The 22489-nt window shown below is 27.6% G+C and overlaps 4 protein-coding genes and 1 long non-coding RNA gene across 10 annotated transcripts; 1 reads left to right on the forward strand and 4 right to left on the reverse strand.

The window, feature by feature from the left end:
- Positions 1 to 322: 322 nt before the first annotated feature.
- On the reverse strand, positions 323 to 2578 carry Fnta (farnesyl transferase alpha). Of its 4 annotated transcripts, none has more exons than XM_003695579.3 (5): positions 2264 to 2578; positions 1432 to 1786; positions 1130 to 1330; positions 869 to 1052; positions 323 to 794 (listed from the first exon to the last, which is right to left on the reverse strand). In XM_003695579.3, exons 1-5 carry the CDS (start codon positions 2400 to 2402, stop codon positions 687 to 689), a joined length of 987 nt encoding a protein of 328 aa, XP_003695627.1. In that variant the 5' UTR covers positions 2403 to 2578; the 3' UTR covers positions 323 to 686. The 4 variants fall into 4 exon arrangements, with proteins under 4 accessions (XP_003695627.1, XP_086767901.1, XP_012344533.1 ...); XM_086911775.1 differs by having other exon boundaries at positions 1432 to 1782; positions 2264 to 2557; XM_012489079.2 differs by having other exon boundaries at positions 1121 to 1330; positions 2264 to 2557.
- Positions 2579 to 3584: 1006 nt separating this feature from the next.
- Positions 3585 to 8932, reverse strand: Hsc70-5 (Heat shock protein 70 cognate 5). Its single transcript, XM_003695561.4, has 11 exons — positions 8508 to 8932; positions 8033 to 8094; positions 7739 to 7884; positions 7284 to 7407; positions 6899 to 7207; positions 6534 to 6696; positions 5974 to 6430; positions 5495 to 5791; positions 5189 to 5376; positions 4920 to 5060; positions 3585 to 4837 (listed from the first exon to the last, which is right to left on the reverse strand). Exons 1-11 carry the CDS (start codon positions 8598 to 8600, stop codon positions 4754 to 4756), a joined length of 2064 nt encoding a protein of 687 aa, XP_003695609.1. The 5' UTR covers positions 8601 to 8932; the 3' UTR covers positions 3585 to 4753.
- On the forward strand, positions 8877 to 15139 carry LOC147657001 (uncharacterized). Its single transcript, XR_015293247.1, has 2 exons — positions 8877 to 9168; positions 14415 to 15139. It is a non-coding gene; the product is annotated as an uncharacterized LOC147657001 (long non-coding RNA).
- LOC100871943 (peroxidasin) lies at positions 9815 to 16049 on the reverse strand. Of its 2 annotated transcripts, none has more exons than XM_012489075.2 (8): positions 15915 to 16049; positions 13076 to 13847; positions 12464 to 12891; positions 12031 to 12278; positions 11178 to 11427; positions 10856 to 10974; positions 10327 to 10486; positions 9815 to 10238 (listed from the first exon to the last, which is right to left on the reverse strand). In XM_012489075.2, exons 1-8 carry the CDS (start codon positions 16013 to 16015, stop codon positions 10163 to 10165), a joined length of 2154 nt encoding a protein of 717 aa, XP_012344529.1. In that variant the 5' UTR covers positions 16016 to 16049; the 3' UTR covers positions 9815 to 10162. The 2 variants fall into 2 exon arrangements, with proteins under 2 accessions (XP_012344529.1, XP_086767904.1); XM_086911778.1 differs by having other exon boundaries at positions 13076 to 13861.
- Positions 15095 to 19807, reverse strand: Prp3 (pre-mRNA processing factor 3). Of its 2 annotated transcripts, XR_015293239.1 has the most exons (6): positions 19401 to 19578; positions 19053 to 19264; positions 18199 to 18982; positions 17745 to 18102; positions 17198 to 17668; positions 15095 to 16624 (listed from the first exon to the last, which is right to left on the reverse strand). XR_015293239.1 is itself a non-coding variant. In XM_012489078.3 (5 exons), the coding sequence occupies exons 1-5, from the start codon at positions 19546 to 19548 to the stop codon at positions 17269 to 17271; spliced, it is 1902 nt and encodes a 633-aa protein (XP_012344532.2). In that variant the 5' UTR covers positions 19549 to 19807; the 3' UTR covers positions 17090 to 17268. The 2 variants fall into 2 exon arrangements, 1 of the variants encoding a protein (XP_012344532.2); XM_012489078.3 differs by lacking the exon at positions 15095 to 16624 and having other exon boundaries at positions 17090 to 17668; positions 19401 to 19807.
- Positions 19808 to 22489: the final 2682 nt, after the last annotated feature.

The raw sequence follows: 22489 nt of genomic DNA on the forward strand, positions 1-22489 counted from the left end.
GATATCAACGAATAAATTTGAGTTTATATTTATTAAAAAATATATTATGAAAATTAAAGCTTAAAAAGACGCACGAAAATATTTTTGGTGGTAAAATCATCGTTTGAAACGCTGCGTTCATAATTATCTTAGTTACCACAAGGCCTATGCATATATTAATATGATTATCGTAATTAGTTATTGTATTATACTTCAAAGTATGTAACTATTTTATAAATAAATAGATAATCAATGTTAATTGTTATATATTTTTTTGTATTAATTTACCTTCTAAGAATAAGAAACTAACAATAGAAAGAGATAAAGAGAAACTTTATAAAAATACTTTGTAAAAATGCTCTTCACCATTTTATTTTTTTCCATTCATAATTATACAACTTATTTTATTTTTTATTACACTTAAAAATATTGCATAAAGTATTATGAATTTTTTTGTATATATCTTATAAAATTTGTCCAGTTACTAACTCTTATTTATAAGGTGATCTGTTAATTAATAATATTGACTAAAATGCATTATCAAATCTTATAAACAATACATTTCATATCTATATTGATATCAATATATATTTTATATTGATATATTTGTCATCATTTCAACATAGAAATATATAATACACAGTTTCTCATATGTGGATTATAATATCAATTCAAATTATGTTTTTTATAAAAATGTAGAATGTAAACTACGTTTTTATAGACTCTGATTTCTTTTTTTCCAATAATTGTTGACCAATAAAATCCCAATATCTTCTTCTTATTGGATCATGTTTCTCAGATAATTCTTTACATAACTAAAAATGTAATTAAAAGATATAATTCTAAACATTAAAGTCATAAATATATATTCAATTAGATGAAACAATACCTTAAGAGCATTGTCGATATGAAATATTGAATTAGATGACTCGTCTGATATTGGTTTCTCTTGACAAATGTCTATAATACAGGCTAGTAAATGATTAACACGACAACCAGCATGATACAATTCCTCACATTTTTGTCTTACTTTTTCATTATAGGCCAAACCATTGCTGTCATGCATCAAAATACTAAAATAATTCATAATATCATTAATTTAATTATATATTTTATAGTTATAAATTGCATAAATAATCACCAACAGTACCCTCGAAGGTAATTCCAAGCACTCTCATTGCCTTTAACTAATTCTATTTTATCCAAGGTAAAGTCAATTTCTCTGTCAATTATATTTTGTTCAAACTTGGTTGTGTTATTTATGACAAAATAACGCTGATTCCAAGCAGAATTATTGCGAATATCTTCATTCAATAAATGTTCTGTATATTCCAACTCTTTCTCAAATAAACTGGATACATATTTATTATTAACACTTATCGTATAAATTTGTAATTAAAACTATAATCTATAATTTAAAAAAAAATAGAGATATTAGAAAATTATACTAACTTAAATGTTTTTATACACCATTGACGATGCTGCCAAACATGATAATTTTTTGCATCAATTTTTAAAATATTTTCTGTAAACTCTAATTCTCCACTAGCATCTTGGAGCCATTCAACAATAAGTTTCCTATGATGCCATACTTGATAATTTTTAGAATTATATTCTGTGAGTATATTAGTAGATTTTAATTCATCTCGTAATTCCTTTCCAAGAGCTTTAAGTATTTCTCTTCTATATTGCCATACTGTATAATTTGCTGGATTAAGATAGATACAATCTTCTGTTAAAGCTAATGCACGCTCTGACTTTTCACCAGATTTTAGAATAGCTCGGAAATAGTCATATGTGTCCCTAACTTAAAATGATAATAAAATTTTAGTAAATTGAAATATTATATTATATTAAAGAAATATTAAATAAAGATAATATAGTTTGTAAATATTAAAGTATCTATTATATAATATTTTTTATTTTATGTTTATAAAATATTAAATAAAATGAATTAATTATGAAATAAATGTATAATTATAACTTAAAATGTATAATTATGAAATAAATGTATAACTATAACTTAAAAGTATTTTAAAATAATAATAATAATAATTGAAATAATAAAATATACTATATATATATATTATATTTATATATATATATGTATATGCCTACTTAAGTTCTTTAATATCTACATAAATATTTATCTATCTTAAGTATGTAAGGTTATGTGTGAAATAATGCATTATGATAAGAGTATTAATACTAATAAGATATAATTATAAATCTTATAGTTATCTGAATATAATGAGTTATCAATAAAATTAAATAAATAACTTACATTTCAAAGAATAAGCAATTGAAACAATAGGATTAGGACCATCATCTTGAGGCACAGGAACTACATCTCTCCATTCCTCACGATCTCTATATAATACCCAGCTTGATTCTTCTGAGCTTTCATCAGAACTTTCCGTCATTTTTTATTTCCACGAAATATCGTAAACTGGTAAAAATGAAAATCTATTTGCACAATTGATCTATAATCTTAATTTTACCTCTTCAAACCTGTTAAGCCCCCCATTACAGATGGAAAAATGTCGATGGTATATCGATAGCTATCGTAATCGAAACTATCGATACTTTTTTTATAATTATCAATAATTTTTTTTTTTAATAATTTCTTGATACAAATATTTTTACAAATATTAAAAAAATTTAAATAGATTTTAAATTAGATTTTATTTATATCAAAATCTCATTTTAAATTCATTTTATACTACCATAATTGCCGGCTCAATTCTAACCAATCTCGTAACATCAATAAATTCCGCAATTGGCTAGAATAAAATAATAATTTCACAGAATTTTATACAGATTAAAGTATTCTATATTTTGCATAGTTATTGTTCTAAAGATGCATTATATATCTATATTTTATATATTAAAGATTAAATATATTGTAATTTTAAAAAAAAAATGAAAGTATCTTCAATTAATATATTTTGTTTGTGATTACGCGAGAACAAATAGTAGGAAAAGGACAGAAATAGACTAAAAATATCGAAATAATCATTTCTAAAGTACTACACTGAGAATAAAACTAAATAGACAAAAAGTAAATAACAGAAAATGAATAAAAATAGAGTAATAATTGATCTTCACCGCCATTTCTTGAATGCTGAAAATCGCTCTAAAAATTATTTTATTAAAAATATTCAAATTTAATCTTTAATTCTTACTTCATCCTGTTTTAAAGAAATATTTTTGATATTTGAAAGATGACACTAACGGTCAATTCTTATTTTATCTTTAATCTTCTTTAGTTATTTATAGTTCTTTAGTTATTTCATTTTTTAGTTTTATTTACATCCTAAAGATGGCGTTGATTCTTGAATTTTTGTTCTCTCATTCTTGGTTTCTTTATTTTTATTTTATATTCTTTTATTTCTCTTTTCTATTTATATACTTTGCAAAATAATATGATCAAGAGACAATTCTATTATCTCTTTAAGTTTATTGTCTTTTTTACATAATCTATTAATTAATTTATGAATAATTCAATTCACATTGAATTTGTCTACTACTCGTAATAATTAAAAAATCCATGAATTTAATACATATATTAGAAAAATAAAATAAAATTATTTTTAAAATCTTAATTTAGTTTTAAACTCAATTTTTTTTATTGAATTGAATATAATTCTTGCATTTATTATTCTAACTTATAAAAGACATACTAAACATTTTGATTTTTTACGTAATCTATTTAAAATATAGATCACAAAGTCCCATTAAATATTAGATTTATTCTATATTTTGTATGTGTAGAAATTATATATATTTGTTACCTTTGGATAATTGTTAAATATATTCTTTATTATATATAAAAAAAATTAATTCATTTGCGAAATTATTCTTTTGTAGAAAAATATGAAAATTTCTAGTAATTATATACAAAATTATTCATTACACATTTCCATTAAACAAAACAATACAACGTTTTTATTATTTAATCAATTGTGTCACCTGAACATACGAATCAACGTAGTTTTTTGTCAAAATACAGGAAATATGCTTATTATGATTTTCGTAATTTTATACTTAATTTGAACATAGAGATGTAAATATTTAAAGTAAACAAATTATTATGATCAGAAAAAATATAATTTATGCGAAAATTCGTGATTTTTTAAGTTAATGTACATATTACTTACTATTTGTTAACTGTTTTTGTTGTTCGGATATATTTATTTAATTTAAATCAAATTCGCTATGTGCTAACGCTTTCTTTCTTAAATAGTCTTTTAATCAATTGATAACAAAAAATATGTGTAGCAATCCTTGTCGCAGCACAACAGATTAAAATGCCAACGCTTGGACGATTGCAACATTAGCATGCCACTCTTTACAAGTAGAAGTTCCGAAGTGTTACTTTCATTTTTTATGAGCCATTGCACAGAGGTAGAACTTAAAAACTAAAACTAATGATAACTAATTTTATGGAAATTAATGTGTTTAATAGTTTATGAAATATTTAATATTAAAAAGAAGAAAAAAGAGAGAAAGAAGCAGAGAGAATATTCAGATATATAAAGCGAGACTTCATTTATAAAAAGAGATTCACTTATATATAAGCAAGCACTTAACAACTGTTGCTACACTATGCAATACCATTACTAAAATCTAAAAAATTATTTCCTTTCAAAATCAAATATCATTTAACTTCAGTTTTTTTGATGTATCATTATGTAAAGGCTCATCAAAAAGTTAGGGTTACACTTCGGGATTTCTCTTTGTTAGAAATTCTTTGTTATACAATAAAAAATAATTAATTCTTCTCCTCTTTCTTTTCAGGTTTTTCTTCTTGTTGTTGATTTTGACTTTGGCTTTGTCCTTCTCGTTCTGCGGCCATCTATATATAATAAAATAAATTAATAAAATACTTATATAATGTTATTAAAATTTTAAATAAATTTTAATAAATTTTTACATACTTTTTTATATGCCATTTCGAATAATTTGAGACTCGCTTGTTGTAATTCGTTTGTTTGTCTTTTAATTTCTTCTGGTTCTGTGTCATCTTTTTTAGCTAATGTTCCTCGCATTTTGCCAACCAAGTCCCTGAGTTTATCACACTATAAATAATTAATAAATAAATATTATGACAATAAAATCAAATTACTATAGTATAAATATCATAGAATATAATATGATATATGATAGAATAATGATTTTATATAATACTCATTATACATATTCTTACTTCATCTTGTGGTAATTGTGCTTTAAATTCTTCTAATTTAGATTCCGTATCGTGAATAATTCCTTCAGCTTGATTCACAGCTTCAACTCTTTCTTTTTTTATTTTATCTTGTTTAGCATATTGTTCTGCATTTTTCACCATATTTTCAATTTCATCTTTACTAAGACCACCACTTGATTGAATAACAACTATAAATAGAAATTTAAAAGTAAATTAAATAAATCAATTTTGTTAATGTATATATAAATTATATTAATCTATTTGTAAACTAAAAAAATATTGTAATTAATTTACACGTTTACATACTTTGTTGTTCTTTTCCAGTTCCTTTATCTCTAGCAGACACATGAACAATGCCATTAGCATCAATATCAAATGTGACTTCTATTTGTGGCACACCTCTAGGTGCAGGTGGAATTCCAACAAGAGTAAATTGTCCTAAAAGTTTATTATCGCTAGCCATTTCCCGTTCACCCTGATGTACTTTAATTTCTACTTGAGTCTGACCATCAGCAGCTGTAGAAAACACTTGACTTTTTTTGGTGGGAATAGTTGTATTTCGAGAAATTAATCGTGTGAATACTCCACCCAATGTTTCAATTCCTAAAAAATTTAAATATTAAATTTTAAAAATTCTCTAATATATCTAAGAGAATAAATATTTATAAAAATTCAGTAGATTATAGTTTTCATTTTGATCAGAGAGAAGATTAGTTCTAACAATCATCATAGTCTAGAAATAATTTTAATTAAAAATATAAAAAAAAAATAGTAGATGTAAATACCAAGTGACAAAGGTGTAACATCCAAAAGAAGAACATCCGTAACATCTCCAGCAAGAACACCACCTTGAACTGCAGCACCTACAGCTACAGCTTCATCAGGATTTACAGCTTTTGATGGTTGTCGACCAAAAATTTCTTGTACAGTTTGTTGAACTTTTGGTACTCTTGTCATACCACCAACCAATAATACTTCACCAATATCAGATCTTGTTACTTCAGCATCAGAAAGTGCCTTTTGACATGGCTGAATAGTACGTTTAATTAAATCAGCAACAAGATTTTCAAATTTACTTCTTGAAAGCTTAAGATTTAAATGTTTCGGCCCACTAGAATCCATAGTTAAATAAGGCAAATTTATATCAGTTTGCAAAGAACTAGACAATTCAATCTTTGCTTTTTCAGCAGCTTCTTTCAATCGTTGCATGGCCATTGCATCTTTAGTTACATCTATACCTTGCTATACAAAGAAATAAAAATAGTATTGAAATATCATATATAATAGTACATAAAAATATATGTGATACATATATAAATAGCATGAATTATTGCAATATACATACATCTTTTTTAAATTCTGATACAAGGTGATTAACCAATGCATTATCAAAGTCTTCTCCTCCTAAGAAAGTATCTCCATTTGTAGATTTAACCTCAAAAACTCCTTTCTGAATTTCCAAAATTGAAATATCAAAAGTTCCACCTCCTAAATCATATACTGCAATACTGAAATATATATCATCTATATAAAATATGGTTCTTTTATTAAATGATATTCAAAAATGTCACTAAATTAATCAGTAAATAATTTCAGCATATATAATATATAACTCTAAGAGACGAAAAATAATAGCATCATTTTTTTTTTATGTATTTCATAAATAGATTAATATATTTAATACATAATTAAAAATATTGAAATTCTTACATTCTATCTTCTGTTTTGTCCATGCCATATGCAAGAGCAGCTGCTGTTGGTTCATTAATTACTCTAAGTACATTAAGTCCAGCAATTTGACCAGCATCTTTAGTAGCTTGTCTTTGAGAATCATTGAAGTATGCAGGAACAGTAATTACGGCATTTTTTACTGATGTATTTAAATATGATTCTGCTGTTTCTTTCATTTTCATGAGTACAAATGCACCAATTTGACTAGGAGAATACATTTTACTATCACCTCCTTGTACCCATGCATCTCCATTAGAGGCACGGACAATTTTGTAAGATACACTTTTCCTAAAATTACAAATTATAAATTTATTTAAAAAAGAAATATTTAATTTATTAACATATATGTATGTAAAGTACATACATATCTTTTTTTACTTCAGGATCATCGAATCTTCGTCCAATTAGTCGTTTTGTAGCATAAAATGTGTTTGATGAATTAGTAACTGCTTGACGTTTAGCTGGCATACCAACTAAACGTTCTCCTTCTAAAAAGATTAAAAAAAAAAAAAAAAGAATAATAAATCATTTCTAAATCCATTTTAGTGAATTCATTTTTATAATTTTTCTTACATTTTTCTTGTTATTCTTAAATACATATAATTTAGAAACATACTTCCAAATTTAAAAACAATTATCTTAATAAAAAAAATTGAAAAAAATATAAAAATTATTATACTTAAAATATAGAAAAACTATGTAACAATACAGAAAGATTTGTCATTCACCCTTTTGTAACAATTATTTAATACATATAGAAAAAAATTTTCTAATTATGTAACATAGTGAAAATATATAATATATAATATAGTTTCTAACCTTTACTAAATGCTACATAAGATGGAGTCGTTCGTGATCCTTCTGCATTTTCTATAACTTTAGGTTGTTTTCCTTCCATAACTGCTACACATGAAAATGTTGTTCCTAGATCAATACCAATGACTGCTCCTTTTACACCTTCAGATCTGAATAAATAATACACTTACTTTTAAACATAATTTAACAAGATAATTTATATTATATTAATAGTAAAATATACAATTATATATATATAAAACTAATTTAAATATATAAATTTATCATAACATGATTTAACTATTGTAATTAATTTACTTGTATCTATATTGTTGCAAATCTGTAAATCGTTGGGGCATGTTCAAAGTAGGAGCCACAACCTGAAAAACATTAAATTTATATTAAGATTGTTGTATTTAATATACAATTGTTGTACTAATATACTGTAATAGTAATTATAACGTAAAAAAAATCTACTATAATAATAGTATCATAGAGTAATAAAAAGATACAAATATAATAATTATCAATAATGTTACATCTTTTTGTAATCAATTTAAAATATATAAATATTATATTGAAGATAGATCACGTGCCGGTAATGTTTAAGTTTTAATAGAAAGGATATTTAAGTACACAAAGTGTTGACGAAATAAAAATAAATATATTACAATAAACTTATTCTTATGATATAGTAAATTATCATTAACATTGTATAAAGTAAATACAAAGAAAAAATGTTCGATAAATGAAATTGAAACGGCGTGTCGTACAAATCGCCATCGGAACTTACATTTTTAAGAATTGTGCTGAATTGTTGTTTTCTAGTAATATCGCAGGTTATATTGCTACAACTACGAGTTAATAATCTTGCAGCAGTCAGCATCTTGATTTTATACGTTTTTATCGCTTAAATTTATGAAAAACTTAAAAAGAGACGCGAATACTCTAACTTCACGTGTAGTGATGCAACCTTCACAGAGACTAATAATGCGCACACCATGCGCGCAATAGAACTCCTTCCATTTCGTCAACCAATAAAGATAATATTATTTAACCAATGGGAATTCAGTTCTTAATGGATACACGAATCACTGTATTGCATGGCCTTCCTGCTCTTAGTTACTCGAGAAATCGAGAATTATCTATCCCGAATATTCTACTAGAATATAGATGTCGTAATCATTAATCGGACAAATAATAAAAAATTGAAATCAAAAAAATGAAATAAATAGTTTATATAATAATTTTAATTATTGTTAATGTAATATTATCTATTTATTATATAAATCAAAAGATATAGTTGCTCAAAGATTAAGTTTGTATATGAAGATGTTGCGAAGATATTACGATTACTTCCGGAATTTAAAAAATGATGTAAAAAGATAACGGTATTACATAATTCAAAATTATAAAATAATAATTTATTCAGTATTAACAAGGAATATAACCAGGTATGAAAAATATTATTTTATTTAAATTAAGTTATTTAAACTATTTTAATAACAAAAAATAGAAAAGGTTAATATGTATTTATTACTTATTATTTATTACTTATTCATTATGATATATGAAGATTTTCTATAAATGAAAAAATTTCATCATAATAGAATTACTTTGTATTATTCTCTTTTAAATGTTAATTAGTTAAAACAATTTTTTTATAATTGCTTTTTATTTAGCTAGAACTATTTTGCTAAATAAGTAGTTTTTTTTTTATATCAATAATGTTAATTTTGATGCACAAATTTTAAATAATATTATATAATATCATGTTATAATATATACTATTATATTCTAAAATCATTAATTGTAGTTTGTGAAAATAAATTAAATTTAGAAAAGTATATACATAAAAAAATAGACAAGATATTATATCATTTATTTCATTAAATAATCTCTCTGAAATTAATAAATTCATAATTCTAAGTTGATATTTTTCTTTCATAATATTATTATAGAGTTCAATTCATAACTATTTATATTTTTATAATGTTTGAATTTGAATTTTATATAATTTTTTAGCAATTATTATTTATTAATCTATCGATTAAAAATATAAAGATATTTAATGTTTTAAACTTATATACAAAAAAAAAATAAGTATTTCTATTTTATTAAATGATACATTTTTAAAATACAATTACTTTTGTTGTATATATATATATTACAAATATGAAAAATATTAAATACGAACTTACACAAAAGGTATAGAACGTATTGATATAATTGAGTAAATAGTTCTTACAAACTATATTAATAATATATTTCATTTATATTTATTAATTTTCAATTAAAAAAAATTGTAACTTAGCAAGAAAAAAAAATAAATTATATAAATTTATACCTTCTATGTAAGGAACAATATTGATTAACATAATTGATAGTATTTTTTATTTATAACAATTAAATAAAATTTGTTATCTACAATTACAAATAGCAAAAAAATTATGAATTTTTTTCTTTCCAAAGTGAAAGATTTGGTGATCCATTTTTATGTATTGTACAATTTATTAATTCATTTCTGAAAATTTAAATCATTTATTTTTTATTTATGTGATAAATAATTATTAATATTTTAAACATTTATTCATATAAGATATCTAACTTACAAAAATCGATCTTTTAAAAGAAATGCTCTTGGTTGTATCAAACTCAGTCTTTCACCATTGTAGCATAAAATTTGTGTCATTGTGATTTTTCGGATTTCATCTAATTGATTCGAGGTAAATGATCCTGGGCTGTTTGCATTTTCATACCAATATCTGTCACCTATATTATAATATTATAATCAATGAAAAAATACACTAATCAAAATTAATAGATTAATAAATTAATAAATTATACTAAGCATCGATTCTAAACATTGAAATAAACAAAAATATTAGAGGTTATTTTTCAAGTTATAAACAATTTGATCTTACATTAGACATGGAATGATAATAATACAATTAAATTCATTTATAATTTGAAAAGTAATTTTTAATCTATATTTTTGCATATTAATTTTTTCATTTGTTTCAAGATTCTATAAAGAATCTTTCAAAAGGGTTTCATATTTCTATAAACACTCTATATAATATCGATGTGATGTAGCTTTACGTACTTTTATGATTAAACATGGATATCGATAATACTTACCAAAACGAATATTTCGAAAAGTACGACCCAATAAACAAAGAAATGTTGGTCCTAAAACTGAATCGGGTAACGGTGCTTCCGAAAGCAATGCTGTCACTAAATCTATATCCTCTACTTTTCTGTGAATTAAAAAAAAAATACAAATAATATAATACAATACAAAATTTATTAATTGAGACAAATTATAAAATCAAAATATAAAATTATAAATTGAAATATTCAAGTTTAAAAAAATTGCAATAATTAAGCGTTTTTGTATGTTCAATTTTATATCAATATTATAAAAAATAAAATCTACAATTAGCAATTATTATTCACTTACTTATAAACTTTTCGAAGTCTGTCTATAGTATTTTTAGACATTGTACCTCTAAGATCTTCGAAACTAATGATATGAGGTAAATTGCAAAATGATCGCCATCTAACATAAGGTGGTAAACCGTGGTCTCTTCCTTGTTGTATGATTTGTGCAGCGTAATCCACGGCGATATCGTTGCTTTTTCCATCGTGAAAATATCTTTCCAAAAGGATTTCATTCAGTCCCGGTGGCAATGGCTTCCTAGAATGTCCCGCTGTCGCGAAAATTAAATCTTGCATCCTAGATTGTCATTAAAACCAAGTTCTCATGGGACACCATGTTAGCGTAACAATATTTAAAAAAATTTTTATCCAAATTTCACATGTTCATTTTTGGTAAATCATTTTTTTTTTCAAATACTATTTTTTTTAATAATAATTTAAGAATTAATCGATCTTTTTGTTCTCTCTAATAATAATTTCTTTATATTTAAATAATAAATACAAAGAAATACAAATCGAATCTGAATGTTAAATGTCAAATGATTCTAAAATTAACAATTTATGAATCTATAAAAATCGCGCAACATTTTACTATTACATTTCATAATTGTTATAAGATTTGAAAGATTGCAACAAAAATTTAAAGCAAACATTTGTACAAACGATTCTTCGAAATCAAATAATTATAAATCAAATGATTTATTTGAGATAATGGCATTTTACGGCATTAATGCCTTCAAGTTAAATCATACGAAATGATTATATAATACTATCTAAATATATTTTCTACATATTTTCTACATATTCTCTTATAAAATGCGAGTTTAAGGAAATTTTTTACTGAAATTATATTTACACATAATATTTCAACTGACCTGTAGCGCCGACAATCAAGCGATCAATAGCACCAGCTTCATAGAACTCTTGCGGAGCGTAGAAGGCCGATAGTAAGGACCTTTCTCCAGACTTTGACGCCGATCGCGAGTCAACTAGGTCGAGGGTTTTTGGGGTCAACGTGGCAATGAAGAAGAGTCCAGCAGACGCGACAGCGTTCGAAAGTGTCGCATCCGTTCGACTATCGTAGTTTCGAAAATAGCCTCGATGCGTTAAGCGTAATTGGTATCTTTCGATATTAAAAAAAAAAAAAAAAATAAAAATTTACATAAATTAAACATAAATTAAAACATTAACGAAATAACGAATTGTTAATATAGAATTGGTTACAAATTTCGTTACACCGATCTATCGAACGATTGGAATTATTACGTCGAATTAATTATAAAGCGAATATAGAAGAGAAATACGTACTTGTCGAGAGTTGTTTCGCCGAGAACAACGGGTAGAAACTCGTTATAAGTTATATGCTCCATTTCCGCGATAACGATCCTTCTTGCTTCCTGATAGAGCCTCTCATCTTCCCAGTGAGGATTCAGTTGTCCCAGGGCAGTAGCGACTCGATTATGTTCACGTAGAAAAAGTACATGCATTAGAGTGAGACCAGGGTTCTCGTTTACCCGCGAATCCCCGCTAAGAAAACACGGGAAAGCTTTGTTCGCGCTTCTGCAACTTTCGTACTTGGGCGAAGGCATGGGCAAGTTCTTCCTTTGCGTATTAAGCAAACCGCCTTTGCCGGATCGGAGAGCTTTCGCTACGTCTTCGGAACTGCCGTAAAGAGGGGAAAGATCCAAATACGACGACGCTTGGTTGATCTGCTGTCGAGGACCCAATTTGCATCCCTGTAACGTGTTACATAAATTTTTAAGAATCAAACTCTCTCTTCGAAAATAATAATAACTTTCTCAACTCTGTGAATTACCTCGTTTACTTCAACGCGAGACGCGTAGACAGTTTCGTAAGAATTGTTGCAAAACGGATTTTACTCGCACGGTTATGCATTTCTATTATTCTTCGACAATTTACCTGTAACGAATTTCCTGGGTGCGGCGCCGATCTAGAATATTCCATGCAACCGACAGCGTTATCGGCACGAATCGGGAAGCATTCCGGATGAAAGTGTTCGTAATCCACGTCGCAACACTTCAATTTCGCTCCGTCGGGCAGTTCCATCTTGGGCGTGTGCGCAAGATCGTGGACGAGAAATTGGCCGAAGAGTGCAGTGAGCGCCATTAGGTAGGGATGCTTGAGGTCGGATCCACCTGAATGCACGTTTAACGAGACATCTCTGGCGCTTGGCAAGTCTATACGCGGTAAAGAGACGCCGTCCACGTATTCAGGCGGCAAGAATCGGACGTAAGCTTCCAGAGCGGCACCCCAAGTCGGATGTAAACCGTTATTGCATTTCCCGCTGTGCGTCCTGTAGCGAGGATCGATCTTCTTGCAACTGGCCATCACTTGCAAAAACGTAGGTGAATCGGGACAATTGATGGGGGCAACCGATGGCAACACGGATGTCGCCTCTTTCGACGACATGTTCAAAGCCTCCACCAACATCACGGCCATCGTTTCTATTCGTAGGGCTCGCCTCGACAGATTTTGAGCGTGCTCGGTTATCTCGTGCGACGCCCCAAGAAACCACGAGGGTGAGCCGTGATTTAAATGCGTGCGCGAGTTCAGGATCGCTCGTTCCGCCTGCTCGTATTTCTCCATAGAGATATTCGTACGTCTACCCAGATCCAGTAACATGTTTGATGGTAAAGTAGTACCGTCCACGAGTACAGATGTAGTGAGGAATCTGCGAATCGGAATCTAAAGATAAGAAATATAAGCTTGCCCCTACGTAAAAGCACAAGCCTGTTTCGTTCGAATTCATAAATTATATATTTCTAAAGAGAGTGAAAACAATGTTGAAGAGAGAAAGAGAGAGAGAGAGAGAGAGAGAAAAGAAAGAAATAAAACATTAGAGTATTAACATTGTGAGAATGTAACGTTGTGAGAACGTGATGAAAATACTATGATAACGTTACACTTTCCAGTTGGGATGAATTCGTGAGAAATTGTTTAATAACTTGTATTATACCTTGATGTTACCTAATAATTGTCATGTAAATTCAAAAGTTCTCTTATTATTTATCTTGCCAATTACACGATAAGATCAATCATTAAATCGCAATTACATTAGTTGTTTCTATATTTGTATATTTGCAACTGAAATGGAGTGTGCAATTAAACACGTAACTTTTCGCAACGTACGATTTCCCGTTAAGTCAATCTCTTCGTTATAATAAAAAAAAAAAAAAAAAGAAAAAAGGAAAAACGAGTTTACGAAGTATCGCGTGACTTATTCCAACATTCGTTACAGGTACTGCAATGAACCCGAGAGACCTTGTCTTGAAGATGGCATTTCGCCTCATTCCGTATGGCCTATTGTTCGTCGTCCCATTTATCGCGTTAAATTCATTCATCGTTTCTCTTATATCTCGAAGCCAAGTCTCAAGTGGTTAATTACTTTTTTTTATCATGTTAATGCGATACAGAGAACGAAAAGAATTCGATCGACCTTAAGAAAAGATCGAAGAAGATTCGTTACTTGACATTTAAGTTTCTTCCTGGTTCTTTTGTGATTTTCTTACGTAATCTTCTCCACTCCCATGATTAGTGTTCGTATAAATTGGTATTATTCGAAGAAGCTATTATTCGAGAGCGTGATTCGAAGAAATTTTTAATTCGAAAAAACTTTTTTTAAATTTTTACTCTCTATCCGCTAAAAGCAAATTCGAGTTAAATCTTTGGATAAAAAGAATTGTCCAATATTTATACAAATTGGAACGTAATGTTATTTTATTTTTTATTTTATATCTATGAATGAAAAAAATCGAAGTAAATACATCAAAATAATAATAAAATTGAAGTTTTTAAATGAAAATATACGATTCTCTTTTGATTTTCATTATTTCAAATAAATGATGTTTTGTTAACTACTTTCTATGAAATTTTATTTGATGATGTAGTGAATGAGTAGAAGTCATTTAACACAAAAACTTTGATTTTGTAAGATATGTAATTAAAATTATTAATTTTCTGATACATTGGATGCATTCATAAGTTCATTTTACATCGTATTTTATATAAAATACACAGTTTCTTGCATATACATTTACAATTCTTCTTAGTAAAAATATTTACAAATTTAAATCTGATGCACATTCAAAATGTTATAAATATTATTACATTGTTTTATGCAAAAGATTTCATTAATATTATATATATACTATCTAATTAATTTTTTCAACGTTCAGAATTTATATTAAAAATAAATACAAGCACATGGCCTTTTCCTTTTACTATTGTAGTAAAATTACATCATTAATTAAATGTTGAAATAATTCTATAAAATAGAAGGTATTTATTTGAATTATAAAATATTTGCTTAAAAAACCTTTCAAAACTAAATGCTGTAATTTTTATCACAAAAATAAATCACTATGAATAGTGATGTTTTCCTATTGTACACATGAAGTTACATTTCATCAAATTTACTCATTGACAAGCAACGTAACGTTATTAATCGATATTCTAATATTTTTGATAATATTTCTTTTTCTCGGTAAAATATTTATTTTTAGTCCATAATAATGATTGATAATTGATACAAGGATAAGATTTTAAAGATATAACTATGCATATTTTTAATTTTGACGTTATCTTTAAAATGTAAATGAAAAAATCGTTTCTAAATATTGAATGTATCAAATGTTAATTTTATAGATGAAATAACTTCAAATTTCACTAGAATCACTGTATGCCAGTGAAGTGGCCGCGTTTCGTTTTATCCCGTAAAATGAAAACGCAAAACACTCACCGCGATAGGAAGAGAAATATAGCGTTGATCGATCTTCGTCTTATGCACACGGACATTTTTTTCAAAACCATCCCAGTGTGATAATAATTGATAAAATTCATTTGCCTCGTAAAATTTCGCAAGAGCCGCGCCGGGTATGCGCAAGAACACGAAGCGGTAAACCTGAACTGAGACCGATCCTCGAACGAAAGTAAAACTTCAGTCCGTTCAGTGGGTTCAAAGAGTGGGGCCAAGTAAGGATCATGTTAATATAGGGTGTCAACGATGTATTGCTCGATCGACGTATAACACTTGAAAGATATGGTAAAAGCGCATTGTCGTTGCAGCTGGATTGATATTATGAACAAGACCAAGGTTCACCTTTCATAGACTATGTTATTCGTAGTCGCGGTTGGACTACGTACAGTTTCAAGGCTCCAAAGTGCATTCACACTTTCGTATATATCGCATGCTGTATATATACATATGTTGCGTGTTCTTTTACAGCATACCTCGTGTATAGCCTCTCAATGCCGTTGCACTATGCTAATTGACACTTACAGGCTTGACTGTAATGTTACCTATAGATTGAAATTCTTGAACACGATGTTGCGAATGATTAACTGCGTTGGTTATACGGACTCGAACACACGCCTACAATCTGGATGCGGCAATCCACAAAAGGACTACGTGTCATGTGTGATTATTTATATTCAGCGTGGGCAGATAAACTAAAATAAATAAGTTTAAAGAATGAAATAATTTTACGAGAATTATTTGCGTAAAGATAATTATCCGTATACATTTTTTTTTTTTTTTTTACAAACGATCGAAGTTAATTATCTCGAAAATGATTGAAATTCAGGATTATATTTCTTATCGAATATTTTAATTTTATAAATATACGTTAAATGATATTGACACGTTAAAAAATATATAAGTAAATGATGTACTACAAACATAACTAATTCGAGTTTGGGAAAGTTTAGTTCTGAATTAAACGAATATATTATTTTTTATTTATTCTCATTTTATATATAAAAAGAATAAAATCCTTTTCAAGAGTTGATTTAACATTTCATGAAAAAAATATTATCTTGAATTGAATTTAATTTATAAAGTATAAATAATTTTGAGAATACAATTTTATATTTTGGATCCAGGGTATCTATAACTACTTAAAAATAAAACTGTCATTAGAGAGGCCTTGAGCACTTTTATTTTCGCTCTATGTGCCACTGCTTACATTATTCATTTTTTTTTTTTTTTTTTTACTATTGTTTGTTTCCACGATAATTACTCACTTAAAATGTATTGAAATTGTCTATCATTGCGTCCATATTAGCATTTATTGCTGAAATTACAGAATCCATTTTCAAGAACGGATATCATCTGTGTTATCAAGTACTGCTCCACTATAAGCTAAATCCCAATAATGTTCAACTTGGTGTTTTTTAAAATGCTCTCGAGCCATTTTTTCAATTGGACAAACTTTAAATTTGATTTCTCCAAAATGACGTTGTTTGCTAGTACCTTCCCATACGAGAACACATTTGTTCGGTACATCATTTCCATCATTATCTTTTATAATATCTTCTTCCCATTTAATTCGATTCATCATTAACCGTTTATATTTACTTAATTGTTTTGCTCCTCCTTCTACAACAACAACATTACAGTCTCGGAAAAGCATTACACAGCCTGTGAGATAAAGTTGTTTTGCATTTGTTTCCACTTTAAATTTCTTTGAAGCGTTATTTAAAAGGTCACGTATTCTGTAATAACAATATCAATATTTTTTTTTACGTAATATAAATATATATTATATTTATTCATTTGTAATAAACTTACCTGTAAACAGCTACATGTACACCGAGTGTGGTATCTTCCTTAAGTTTTCGCGCTTTCTTTTCACGTCGCTGGTCGGCAGTAAGTCTTCGAGCTGCATTAGCATCTTCATGAGCTTTTAATCTTTTAGCCATTTGTTGTCGAACATGAGCTTCTATTTTCGTAGGATCTTGAACAGCTTCTGTACCTAACACTCGCATAAGATTCGAAATTCGTAATTTTGGTTCTGGAGGTGGTTCGAGACCTAATCGAATTTTTTCTTGTTCCTCTTTCCAAGCTTCTCGTCTATTTTGTCTTCGTAATTTTTTGCGTTCCTTTTTCGTTAAAAATACAGGCATATATATAGGTTTTAAAGGATCAGCTAAAATATAAAAAATAATTAATCAATATTATATAGATATTTTTATTATATAATTTATCCGAAATAAATTGTATACATGTATTAAAAAATACATACTTGGTGGTCGCATTTGCGTAGGATGTTCTACTAAATTTGTAATAGTGGAGCTTTTAATAGTTGTGGATTCATTTTCGTCTGGGTATCCTCCTGTTAATATAACAGAATCCCACCATTCTACGTTAGGCACATCTTCGCTTAGAGCTTCTGTTTTTGGAGCTATGAGCGCTAATTTAGTTGCTGAACTTATACCAGTCTTTCTAGCAATTTGACTAATTTCATTTTGTAACTTTTCTAACTGAGCTCTCATACGAATTCTTTCAGCTAATTGTTGGAACTTTCCAGGTTCATGAAATTTGAGAGTACGTTTGCCTCGTACCGCAGGTTTTACACCTATTCTAGTATCAAAAAAGTGTGTATCTTGAATTTCTTCTGGACCTTTTGATTCTTGTAATTGGGCTTTAAATTCTTCACGTTTTTTTGCTCTAATGTTAGCTTTTAATGTTGGCACTACTTGTGTTAATTGTACTTCTTTGCCTGTTATATCTACAGTTCTGCCAGATTCATCCAAAATTAGAGGAGTTGGTTTATCTGGAACACTGACATTACCTAATAGTCCTGAACTTAATTTACTTCTAATTTGAGCTTGCAAAGCAGCAATTTTTCGTGCTTTGTCGGAATCTGTTTTACTTAATAAACCCTGATTATACATGCTTCCTACAGTTGGTAAAGAATCTCTTTTAAGTAAAGGTTTTACCGGTGGAACCTCTTCTTGTTTTATAGCTTTTAATGCTCTTTTTCTTTCTTCAATTTCTTTTTGGGCATTAGCCATCATTTGTCTTATCTAAATGAAAGCAATGCAATTAAAATAATTAAAAATTTAATACTTATATTTATATTAATATGTAAAGTACCTTATCAGCAGATAACTGTGCTTCCGTTGTCTTTTCATTTTTGATTTCATCATCCCTAAATCTAGGTTTCTTGGCATCTTTGTCTTTATCTTTATCTTCCACATGATTCCGTTTTTTACTTTTCTGAGCTGCTTTGGCATCATCATATATTGCAAATATTTTTTCAGTTAATTTTGAAGCTTTCTTATCTTCCAATAAAGCGGATAATTTATCTGCGAAATTAAAAAAATAACAAACATTTTCTATTTCATAGAGATAATAAATTTATATATAAAATTATATATTAAATTTCTAATTAATTATTTAAACAATATAATTAATCAATTCATAATATTAATTATCACAAACCTGCTGTTTTGCGTTTATCGTAACCTGAAGTAATACAATTGACAGCTGTAGTCACAATAGCAGGTTCCCCAAAACCAAGAAATTTATGAACTGCTTTTTCTATTTGTGGTTTCATTTCGTCTATTTCTTTTCTTGTTAAATAAGCCATTTTTATTACGATTGTTTCACAACATAACCTCTATAAATTATAAGGTTAAGTATCGCATTTTAGTTGCACTTCTATATGGGAACAATTATTTTATATTCCAAGAAGTACCAAAGATTCAGTTGTTTTAAAAAAGATTGTCATGAGTATTTTTGTTTATAAAACAATATTTTTTCCGAATTAGATATTGGCAATCATACTCAAATATTATCGACATCACATTGAAATACTGTAATTGTTATTTAGTAATATTTAGTTACTTACTAGGTTTTATATTCATAGTGATAATATCAATAATTTCCCTAGAATAAGCATGAAAATTCCTAGGACAGTTAAATAGTGGAAATTATGTATTATAGTAAATTTGGAAATTGGATATAATAAATTTTTGAAATGAGTTTTATTACTATTGTAGGAATTAAGGCAAATAAGTTGTAGATGCTGATTAAATATATATATTACATTATTTATTAACAATTATTAATACATATATCGATACACTTTCCTGTTTAAAAAAATAAAAGAAAGGATTTTTCAGATCATTAACAATATTTTTTTCTTCTAAAATTTAACTATTATAAATATTTAGCTTTTGTTTAATTTATTTAAAAAAAATTAATTTAAAAAAAAGAACATCGATATTTGTAATAATTAATAAAAATAGAATTTTATTCAGTTCGTTAAATTAATAATAACAATAATTATTATAATAATTATGAATATTTTGAAACAAGTAAATCACGCAAACTTCTGAAAATAGTTCTTTAAATATTGGAGATTTATTGCCGCAGAATACGATAGAAATTCTTAAAAATCATTAATAATGATTTTAGATATAAAATTCTATGACACTAACTTTATATAAAACTAACAATGTAAATTCACAAATTAGGATAAATTTGATGATTTTGAAAAATTTTTGATTCTGTTGAAATTAATAATTATATTTGCATCATATTTATATTTATGAACGTAAATTATCAGTTGTTAAAAAAAGTTGTTAAAAAAAATGCGCACACCAATTTTTTCTAGAACATTCTACATATACATGACTTAAGAAACGAAAATTGTTTAATGTAAAAGTTCTACAATTTTAATTGAAAAACGTAGTAATAAAATTTAGAAAAGAACTATTATATATATAAAAGAAATCTAATGGTAAATCATGTTAAGCCAAGGACAAATTCAATAAGATTTATTGTTTCGCATAAACTTGTTCAACAAAATGTATGAAGGTGGTAGGGGATGAAGACAGCTTTGGAAAGTAGTGGAATAGCATTGGACCGACAACCGCAAATGAAAATGGTAGAGGGAACTATGCAGTTCCACGCTTCCTTGGTGACCGATGAGGCCAATTCTAGAAGACCACATTTGTTTCATTCGAAACTGTTGTCCTAAACTTTTCTGTTAATTGAAACGAAGAAATTGGAGTACTCGTATCTGTTGTTTTAGACTACTATCGAACGGAAATTTTACAAAAACTCTGGATGCAGTGTGGACAAATACACTCAAAAGGAATCGAGTCAACTTCACAGAAAAATACGTTGATTAAAGCTCTTTAAATAATCTTAGAAAAGCTTACTTGACTAGAAATCTATAAAGAGGATTGGTAATTTTAGTCGGTTTTTGCGATCAATAGAAATCAATCAATCAGATATCATTTATAAAATGTCCTGTGCTTAAGATGTTATGATGAAAGCATTGCAATATTCCAATTAAAAATTTCTTAAAAATATATTTTCCTAAATGTAAAATAATTAAAGGGATTTTTATAATCATCCGTTACAATTGTTTTATTAGTTTCGTATACAGGCAATTTTATCAATACAATAAAATATCTGCTCTTATTCTTCTTCAATTTCTTGGGGATCGATGCGATAATCCGAAATCTTCGATACAAAGTCGTTAATTCTTCATTGAACAAGATCGAAACCAAAATTACCAATTAACTGTTTCATTCCACAGTTGTGTATATAAAACTTTTCTCATTGAATTTCATTCAGTAATTTATCTCGATAACCGACTTTTTTCGCTAGTGGTCCCGAAATAATACGTATTTCCATAGCGTACGCGACACGATACACCGGTGACAGTCCACTGTCCACGCGTATACCGGGACGCGTATCTAGACCTCTACTAAAATTCAGTCACAACGTATCGAGCCAGTCGTGTTTCTTCGTAAATTTAACGATTTTACCGTGGCAGACGTGGCCACGTCCTGAAATGATGTACGGTTCGCTCGTATGACTCGGTAGCTAATGCTTTAATATGCGCAAAGGGTGCCATGCCCGTGTCACGCGGATTACCGCTAATTGTAGTTTATGCTTTATACTACGCTATTCTCTTGTACGTTCTGTCGTCCGTTGGGTATTCGATATATATATATTATACATATATATACAAACCTGTATGTTTATTTGTATAGGTGTCTCCCCTATGAGTATACATCCATATAACAATTTGCGAGAACGCGCTCATTATGTATAAAGCTTGTACAAGTTTTAGTCGCTTTTAAATACAAATGTCATCGCTTGTAAAGATAAAAGCGAATTGGAGAATTGTATTCTTATACAGATGTATACTTGAAAGTTAATCATGATTTTTTAAATGATTCAGAATTACGTTCGAGATTTCTTTTTCTTTTCTTTTTTTTTTTTTTTTTTAATTTTGGCGCAATGATGCAAGATGTTTAGAGCCGAAAGAATTTGATTTCGTAATGTTTCGTCGTAACGCTTATGTAATCTCTAGCATCTCACGATACTCATCTTACGTTTAATCATTCTAGAACGTTATAAATTTTGATGCAAGGATAGATCTTAATTTCGTAATATTAATTAACGGAAAGTTTTTTTTCGGTATAATCGCGTTACATACCAACCTTTTTCCACTATCAATTACAAAACATATTCTTCACGCGAAGTTCGTACGTTTAAAAATAACAACA

This window comes from Apis florea, unplaced genomic scaffold (genome assembly GCF_048593485.1).
Source record: "Apis florea isolate Af1SG1 unplaced genomic scaffold, ASM4859348v1 contig_3367_pilon, whole genome shotgun sequence".
In the NCBI taxonomy this organism is placed as follows: Eukaryota; Metazoa; Arthropoda; class Insecta; order Hymenoptera; family Apidae; genus Apis; species Apis florea.